This window comes from Musca vetustissima, unplaced genomic scaffold (assembly GCF_032173495.1).
Source record: "Musca vetustissima isolate MV318-11 ecotype Yass unplaced genomic scaffold, APGP_CSIRO_Mvet_v1 utg42608, whole genome shotgun sequence".
NCBI lineage: Eukaryota > Metazoa > Arthropoda > Insecta > Diptera > Muscidae > Musca > Musca vetustissima.
The window spans coordinates 152,936-163,294 of NW_026875071.1; the positions used below are offsets into that span (position 1 = coordinate 152,936).

A 10,359-nucleotide genomic window follows, 5' to 3' on the forward strand; every position below is an offset into this window, starting at 1 on the left:
AAAACATGTCACCATTGTCGTTGTCGAAAACGTGCCATTTGCCCTCGTCATTTGCCCTCGTCATTTGCCCTCTTTATCCTGATCCCGATTCCCTTGTCTGTCGAAAAATGTCAATATTAGGACAATCGATGATGAAAGCATAAAGGGAAGACAATACAAGACTCAATATTGCTAAAGGGCTGTGTTGTGCTGGATGTATGGTGGCGATGAGATAGATGTTGGCCGTTGTGATGAGGGGACCACTTGCAACAAAATGCTAAACATTGATTTTAATCTAGGGACAAGTGTCATTAGCAGTCAACTTAAGCAAAACAATATAAATTTGATCAGCTTTGTTTTGTAATACCAACATGTTCAGCTAATTATCTTTGTTACTTATTCTTATTTTTTTCCATTCTTTCCATCTTTTTCTCTATTTTCATGTTCGCCGTTGTGCAGTAGTAATGGTCTCTGGAAGTCATCATGAGAACGATGCCACAGCCAATGCCAATGATGCTGGTGTTAGTAGTGGCCTAACACTGATACCGTATTATCCGCAAATGGTCCGCTACGTAAATGAATCGTTTATGGTGCTGTGCCGCAGTCCCATACCGGATGTCAAACTACACTGGAAGTCGCCAAAAGGTGAAATAATCAAAGAGCATAAAGGACGCATCCACATTGAATCGAGTTCAAAACCAGGTAAAATGAACTTTAGTGTTTCCTCTGCTCTATGTTTTTTTTTGTCGTTTCTAGATGTAGCAACTAACCTCTGCTAACCTTATCTTATGTCCTTTCTTGATATTTATGTGTTTGCGTGAGGGTGAGTGAATGTGAACGTGTGTGTGTGTGCGATTGTGTTTATCTGGGCGGAGGTAATAGATGTTTACTAGTGTTACAAACGAAATTGCCAATGGCGGGTGTTTTAATGCGTATTTAATGACATTGTTAACACGTTGTAAAACATTGTGTTCCAACTAAGTAGAATCGCTTTTTTGTTTTTTCCTTAGTTTTTATATAAATTCTATAGTAATTTTAATAAGGTAATACACAATGGGATATTTATGTATATAGATTTTGGAATATATCGACGAAGGTCTTCCTGATTTTCCGACAACATATAAGTCCGCTGTTTTTATAAGTCCGCTGTTTTTTTAATTTTTGCACGATGTTAATTGTCCTAGTTCATAACACACATGTACTCCTTCAAATCATGTTGGAATTTGCGATTTCTTTTTGATTTCGGATGTTTCAGTGATCGGTAACGATACCTGCCATTGAAAAGGAGGGATTTTCTTTGATTACAAAAGTAAACAACAATATTAAGTAAATTCGCTCTATTGTAGGCATATCCCCCATATAATTCTACCTCTGCCAGTATTTATTGGGTATCAAATTTCGCCTCTAAGAATCCCCATATGACGGTACCCACAATTTTATTTTATTTATATTTTTTTTTCGATCGTTCCCACGCCACTCTTACTCGCCCCTGCCGACTGAGGGGGCCTCCTCCCCATAACGTAGGGAGAACGTACACCCCATAATCCGGATTATAGAGGGTTAGTAATGTTGGGAAACACCGGCTACAGTAAACATCAGCCGGTTAAACAGTTTAAAGTTAATTAATTAAACACAACAATAAAGACAAACACAAAACATAAACATCTGGCAACTGCTTGCACTCTACAGTTCTAAATTTAGAATAGACTTTTTAATTACATGTATTGGATCAGATAAAGAGATGCGATTATACAGGTTGTTATATATTTCACATAGTGATCTAAAGGGATTACATAACTCATAATTAGATCTCACTAAAGGAAGATAAAGCGGTATATAATTACGAGTAAGACGTGAAGGTACATTATTAAAAATATAGATCTCAGCATTAAACGTCTTCGTTCTAGTGTTGGAAGATTAATAAGTTTTAAACGATTTTCATAAGGAGGGAGTCCTTCAACTGTACTCCAAGGCAAACCTCTAAGAGCAAATAAGAGAAATTGTGTTTGGACAGATTCATTTTTTTTTAGAATAACAACTGTAAAACGGGCTCCACAACACACATCCATATTCTAATGTAGGCCGAACCAGACTAACAAATAAACGTTTAGTCACATAAGGGTCGTCAAACTCTTTAGACCATCGTTTTATAAATCCTAGTAAAGATTTGGCTTTATTTACGCATGACTCAATATGCAAATTAAATCGCAATTTATCATCTAAGATAACACCAAGATCAACAAAAGAATCCACATTGTCTAATTTGTAAGAGCCTATAAAATAATTGGTGGGAATTGAACGACATTTAGAAAGGCATAATTTTTTACTTTTTTTTAGGATTCAGTGACATGCCGTTAATACTGCACCAGTATTCAAGAGAGTGCAAATCATTTTGTAGATTAAGGGCTTGATTTAGTGAGTCTAAATTTCTGAAAAGTTTTACATCATCAGCAAACATCAACACTTTAGAAAATTTAATCACTGATGGAAGATCGTTAAGGTATAACACAAATAATAGTGGACCTAAATGGCTAAATGGCTTGAGGAACTCCAGAATGAACATCAATATTTCTAGAGAAAATATTATTATAAGATACGCTTTGAGTGCGGTTTTGCAAGTAGAATGAAATCCAAGTCAAAATTTTGAATGGAAAACCCATGGCGTCCAATTTAAATAATAAAAGTTTGTGTAACACCGTATCAAATGCTTTACTAAAATCAGTGTAAATTAAATCTGTTTGTTGCTTTGTAGAAAATCCATGATGTGCATGGCATGTTAATTCCATCAGATTAGTTAAAGTCGATCTCCCTTTTATGAAACCATGTTGACAAGGTGAAATTATTGGCGAAACGAAATGAATTATTCTACGTGATACTAGAAGTTCGAAAAGTTTTGGAATGGAGCTTAATTTTGCAATACCCCTATAATTTTCAATAACATTTCTGCTACCAGACTTATGTAAGGGGATAATGAAGCTAGATCTCCAGGACAGAGGAAAGTACCCTGTAGACAGCGAAAGATTAAAAATAGCAGTCAGGACCAGGGGAGCAACAATACTTTATTGAAACTAAACCATTCAACACTTCATCTTCTGTTAGAAGAAAATTAGCGAAATTGTTTATTTTATCAATATTAAAAGCATACTTTGAGTTGAATGTGAATGTAGAGTATGTACTTTGAAAGAAATCTGCAAACATGTCTGTTATTTCAACCGTATCAGCGGAATCTTTACTACCATTCTTCATACTACTAGGAAATTCACTAACTTTTCTTTTAGAATTAACAAATGCATAAAAGCTTTTGGGATTTAACGTTCTTCAACACATTTTGTGCGCGTTCTTCAACACATTTTGTATCGGTATTTTGTAATCCTAATAGGTAACAAATCTTCCTCCCAAATTTTATTAGTATGCGTCCACTATTGGGGGTAATACCCATATTACCCCATTTTATACCCTACACAACTATGTTGTTCGGGTATTATAGCTTTGTGCAGCCCCAAGAGTTTGTAACGCCGCGAAATATTGGTCCTAGACCAGGGCTGTCCACACTAATACATGCAAATGTTTGTTATTGTATTTGTTTCAAATACACAAGTTTCAAATTTATGTTTCTCTCTTATCAAACTGTGAGAAAAAAAATCCTAATTTTTTCGTTCAGTGTATGAGAACAAAAAGGAATGAATGACAATTTTGAAAATATTTTTTATTTTCAAATGTTTCTATTTTTATCATTGTGTGTGTGAGAGTTTTGACAAACACCGACAGTTCATGCGACCTATTTTGGGCACTGCTGTCCTAGACACACCTTTAAGTATACCGATCGTCATATCTAGACTAGCTGAGTAGATCTAGACCAGTGTGTCCGTCCGTATGTCCATTATAATTTATAAACGCGATAAAGACCGCAGTTATAATTGGGTTCTGACAAGTGATGATCCATGTGAGGAATTCTTATGTTTTCGACTGCCAAAAAGGTGTAAACGTCGAAAACGTCATATATCTGTATAAAATGTAGTAAACTTCATGTATTCAAATGTTATTATCATATAAAGTTATTCTCATGAATATATGTATGTATATTATTTTTACATATATCCGACTATGCCTTACTAGGACTGATAAAAAACTCTAAACTTTTTGCAGAAAAAAATTTTTTTGAAATTTGATATGGATTTGCGTAATCTTATGTAATTTCCAAATTAATTAATGGAAATAGCTATTTTGTCAAAAACCCTAATGCCATTGGGTGGATTTCTTACTGTCACTGTTTTTGACGGACCATCTCTGGTTCTGACCAAAGAATATCTCTATTGTTTTTGGTAATTATCGGTTAATGTTTAGTTTTGTATGTCAGTTTTTTGGTCACTCTAGAGGCCACAATTATGACTCGAAAATTACAAAATTTTACTCAGATTAAGCTGACCATAGAATTGATGAAGATCGCTCAATATTTAGTGGATGAAAAAGACCCAGACTTTTGTGTGAAAAATTATAAATTAGGCATTCTGTGGCATATATATTTACACCTGCAGGACATAGATCCGAGATGTTAATGGTATATCCAAAATGGGGTGGTTGACCTTTACATTGATACCAATTATATTGTTCTATTTACTCTTATGTTGGAGTTATACAAAGGTGTCTACGTATTTTGATATGATTAATATTACCATTGCTAGACAGGAAGGTAAACATGTCGCTCGGATCGTTATGCTTGATGATTGACATTCAATTTTTCATAGATTTTAGATTGTATCTGTATGGGTTGTTTTAATTTAGTTCAAATATCTACAACTTCACGCAGTTAATTTCGTTAGATTCCTCCAAAGATGATATGTCTATTATATCTAAAGGAATATCTTGTATGTACCCAAAGTGGTGAAAGGTATCATATAGTCGGCCCCGTCCTACTTTTGAACTTTCCTTATTGGTTTTTATAAAAAAAAGTAACAGGTCATTTATTCAGTTTGCGATTTCAGGGCTTTAGTTTTGGCCACCAGTATAGGTGATTTTGCCATACCATTATGGTGTTACTTTATTTGGCTTTTTAATGCAACACTTTTAAAATAGTTCCGCGTAAATATTTAACCCATTGTGCTCCTCCAGCTATTGTTACTTTAAGCTATCATTATTTTTATTTGATTTTTTCTCTGTTTCTTCTCTGTTCTCTTTGCATTTTCTTTTACCAACCAAAAGAACTTAAATTGGTTTTTATGCATCTCGCATTGGACGATAAAGGTAATTGGTCGTGCGTCGATGCTGAAGGTGGCCGTGCTGAGAAAGCGTTTAATTTAACAGTCCATCGTAAGTATTGCAACGTAACATCAGGCAAAATATCTTAGGAACAATAGAAAACTAATTGATCGTTAAGAGCCAAAAAAGAAAACACTGAATAAAATAACGACAGACAGACGGACGGATGTGAAGAAGACGAAGCAGACCGTAAAATACAGCTTTAGAAACAAAAAAGAAATACGCACACACATAATAGACCTGAAAACAATAGCGACAAGATTTCTATAAAGAAAATTGTTTTTCTTTTCCATCTTTTATTACATCGTCTTCTTTTTCTATTCCTTCTTCATTTCCTTCCTTAACAGAGAAAATTACCTTCGCCGAAAATACATCAGTTTTAACCGTAAAGGAAGGAGAGAATACCACAATCTGGTGTGAAGTTACTGGTGAACCACAACCGAATATTACCTGGTATTTCAATGGAGAATTTATACCCAATGTCGGTAAGTCCAATAACAATACATCTCAATTATTGCACAATTCGTTTTCACAGCTTGTAAAGCAGACACAGGTGTAGGGAATGTTCGAAATAAAGCGGCCTATTCTTTATTTCCGATGTGGTATTTGTTTTTATTTTCCTTTCATTCACTGGCAAAAGCAGAAGTGTGTTGTTGTTGTACTACAACAAGGAGCAATACCTTGAAATGGAATACTTTAAGGGCCATTGTTTTAAAGGAATGTTAATAAATCCCATGTAATTTTATTTTAATAGAGAAAACGATAATTGACTCATTAATATAATTTTACGTATTTGAGTATTGAATTTTATGTGAAATATTTTGTATTGGAATTTTAAATTAGAATTTCATATGAATATGTTTCGGTACCATATATCTAAGTAGTACAAATTGGACATATCAACGCGATGATCTAGCTGCATTTATACTGAACAACACACTGTGGTACAAGGTATTAAACGTTTGTACTTTTATTTTATTATTTTGACAGATTTTCGGAGATTTACTACCCAATAAGAACTCGAAGTACTAAATTACAGCTGATTCGGTCGAAAAATAAGATCAAAACACCAAAAATACTTAACCAGTAAGGAAAGCAGTAAATTCGGACTCGGCCTAATACTTTTGGTATATTCTACATATGTCTCCTAACAGACTCCGCCTTTTCAAAAGAACATTGACATGAAATTGAACAAACATGAATATGTGCTCTTTCTGGAACCTATGCTAAATTCCATTTTATTCGAACAAGTTTAGAGTCGTTTGGGACAAATATGTAAATCAATTTTATTTAAATAAATTCAATCTCAATCCGATACCCGTTTGTAATTAATATGGAAGCCGTGTCGGCATCTGCACCAACTAGAAAACTATAACGTCATTCTAGTCTCAATTTGACACGTTTCGTGTCAACCGGTTCAACAATTACCTAAAATCCAACGAAAATATAAATGGGAGCTATATCTAAATCTAAACCGATTTCATCAAAATTATGTGTCAATCGTACAAATTTTGGGTCTTTAGTGCACAATTTACATAAAATCGAAGGAAAATGTATGGGAGCTATATCTAAACCTGAACCGATTTTTACGAAATGTAAATAAATTTAAATAAAATCGGATTTTCACGAAACTCTGTTCAGTACGCTATGCCAAATTCCATGCAAATCGAAAGATAGAAAGGGACTTTGGTGCACCATTTACATAAAATCGGACGAAACTATATATGGGAGCCACATCTAAATCTGAACCGATTTTCACGAAACTCAGCACACATCATTCCACACTCAATTCAGTACCCTATGCCAAATTTCGTGCAAAATATATAGGGACCTTAATGCACCAGTTCTATTAAATCGGACGAAATATATATGTGTGCTATACCGAAATCTGAACCGATTTTCACGAAACTTAACACACATCATTCTAGGCATATTTCAATACGCTGTGCCAAATTTCATGCAAATCGAAGGATATATAGGTACTTTGGTACATAAAATCGGACGAAAATATATATGAGAGCTGTATCTAAATCTGTGCCGATTTTTACGAATCGTAACACTCACCGTTCTAGACTTAATTCAGTACGCTGTGCCAAATTTCTTGCAAATCGAAGTATACACAGGGTCTTTGGTGCACCATTTACATAAAATCGGACGAAAATATAAATGGGAACTATATCTAAATCTGAACCAATTTCCACGAATCTTAGCACACATCATTCTAGACTTAATTCAGCACGTGCAAAATTTCGTGCAAATCTAAATATTTATAGTGCACCATTTACCTTAAATCGGACGAATATATATATGGGAGCTATATCCTCCTTGGACCAAATTAATGAGCTATGCCAAATTTCATCCAATTCGAATCATAAATGCGACCTGCACTTTGTTTACAATTTAACATAGACAGACAGACGGACGGACATACATAAATCGACTTAGAAAGTGATTCAATGTATATTCTCAAAAGGAACCATGTGTCTTTCTCGTTTCATTTTGCCTGTTACAAACATATGCACAAAGACATAATACTTTGTACCACAGTGTGGTGAAGGGTATAAAAATTGGGGTACCGTTACCAAAAAATGAACCTATATTTATAACTTTTAGTGGGGGAATTTAGTACCCCATAAGAGCCGTATGTCCCAAATAATATCGAAAATATGAAGCCTACCCGAAAAAATTGATCTATTTTTATACGTTTTAAAACCCCCAAATCTGAACCAATTTTCAACAATTGCAATAGCGTTTTTTATTTTTGGGCCAAACAAATGATAAACCTATGGCTGCCAATTCTGAAAGCCTTGTTTCCCGCCTTACAGCCATGATTTGGCACCAAATTTCATTCCCGCACATTAAGAAAAAATGTCCGATTCATGATTTTTGTCGCCATAAGATGTCGTTTAAGCGTTCAATACCCAAACGGAGTAATTTGGTAACTTAATTCTAACCATGACAATCAGTATAAATCATGCTGGAAAATACATTGAAGCAAGGACAACTGTTCTTCTGGATATTCCCGGTAATATTGTACTCCACGCTTCAATGGTTTGAATGGTGCACAGTTAGATTTAACTGCGATATATATTTTTATCTGATTGAACGATAGTGCACAACCTACCGAATTTAGAGTTATTTATGTTAATATAGCTTTCATATAAATTTCCTTCCGATTTAAGTAAAGTATGTCACCAATTAGATTGTTAGATTGACATGAAATTTTCCACTAAATTGAAACTAGAATGAGTTTTGTTCAAATCGGTTTAGATATAGTTGCAAATCTATATTCGAATAGATCCCATATATTGTTTCAACCGATTCAATTTAAATGGTGTCCCAAGTATAATTTTAATTATATATTCTTAGAAATCAATGATTTGTTTGTTTTTTTACATTTTCTTACTTAATAATTGACATTCGCTTAACCACATTTAAAATTCCACTTAGAATAGTTAACTACACCTGTGAACTGTAACACATCTGATGGATGCATTTATCAAAATCAAACATTTAACCATTTTTCCACCAAAAAATAAAACACAAATCTTTGTTATTTATTTCAATTGATTTCTCTTGTTCATCGCTGAATGCTTGTTCATCACCTTACCTATTTTTGCCATCTTTTTCACATCTCCTTATCTGTGTGTATTTGTTTTTGTCTTTTTCTTACAGAGAATGCAGCAAAATTTAGATATTTGGGTGACGGATTAAGTGTCACCACTGTTACGCAAAATGAAACTGGCGAATATACGTGTCGTGCTTATCAAGTCAGCAGCATCGCATCCGATATGCAAGAGCGCACCATCCTGATGAAAATCGAACGTGAGTGTGATTTACTTTATATGTATTTATGCGCGTACAAGTTCTATACTTCATTTTCCTTATCTCCGCAACACCAGCCCAGCCTCCCGCCCGCCACTTGATAGTACTTGTTCGTGTTATTGTCAGTGTTGAATGTTCGCTTATGTAACAATTTGATTTTGTTTTTGCCATCCTTATTTCTCTCCCACACACAAAGATTCAACTGTTCACTTTTCCCATGTTTCTTTTCTAAGTGAACGCAGGCGAAAACATACGGACGTACGTATATGACTTGAGTGTTAGATGCAGGATTTAGGTTGGAAACGCTTTTTTCCAGTAAAGAAGAACATTTTGATATTTTTAGTGTAAGAATAAAAATGGAAGCGTAGTTACAACCAGTGCTGCTGAGTCGAACTCAATGTCGGATTCTGCAAATTTTGCAGGAGACGGAGTCCGAATAAAAACACCCCGATTTCGGACATAATTCTTTAAATTTTCACCATAGAGTATTGCCATTTATTAGCAATGATGATGTAAGAAATAGTGGGAGGGTATATGGAACATACAAAAGTCGATACCGAAAATTGTACAAAGCCTGAAGGCACACGAAATACGAATTTCAGCCATTTTTAAATCGAGAGGTATCATATATGGGGTCTAGGCCTAAATGTGGTCTTTTATATTTCATTCTCGTAAGGTTCGAGTTTTTTATCACGATATCTTTCGAAGGTGGATTGATTACAACAGATGGCTAGATCTCTTTGGGGTACCGATATTGATATTTTACTTAGGGTATATTCGATTTTATTTAACAAAATTATTTAAGTTCGAATTATTGATCGACCCCGCTGATCTAATTACAACTCTACCTGCAGCAAAATTTTACTCTACGTTTTGCAAATTATTTGTTATATTACATGAACGCTTAAAAATCGAACGCCATTCGTTTCATTTAAGTCGAAAAATAATTTTATCTGTCAAGAGGAATTTCTAATCATTGACCTTTTCAGACCTATTAACCTCCAAGCGCTAAAAAATTAAAAAAAAACAACACTTTCCTATAATTCCAAATAAATCCCAAACATTTTCGCCTTAAACCAACCACAGACTTTTGCATTCTGGCTTTTCAAATCCATGTGCATCACTTTGAGCTAAAAGTTAGAGAGGGGTTTCTACAATTTGACTGTAACACATGGCATTTCATGAGGGAATTGGGTGAATTGTTATTGAATGTGCATTTTTGTGAGCTGAACATCCAACCAAACAACTTGGTTTTTTGGTAGTTTGTTTTTGTCATGATTTTGAGCTAAAGTGTGTGCG

General features: G+C 34.4%; 1 protein-coding gene across 1 annotated transcript; it reads left to right on the plus strand.

Moving 5' to 3' along the window:
• Window positions 1-441: 441 nt before the first annotated feature.
• Window positions 442-9,082, plus strand: LOC133337582 (neural cell adhesion molecule 2-like; the record flags this gene model as incomplete). Its single annotated transcript, XM_061545797.1, has 4 exons — window positions 442-681; window positions 5,179-5,286; window positions 5,583-5,720; window positions 8,911-9,082. Coding segments are annotated over exons 1-4 (656 nt in total), but the record flags the coding sequence as incomplete, so codon positions are not given.
• Between the last annotated feature and the right edge of the window lie 1,277 nt (window positions 9,083-10,359).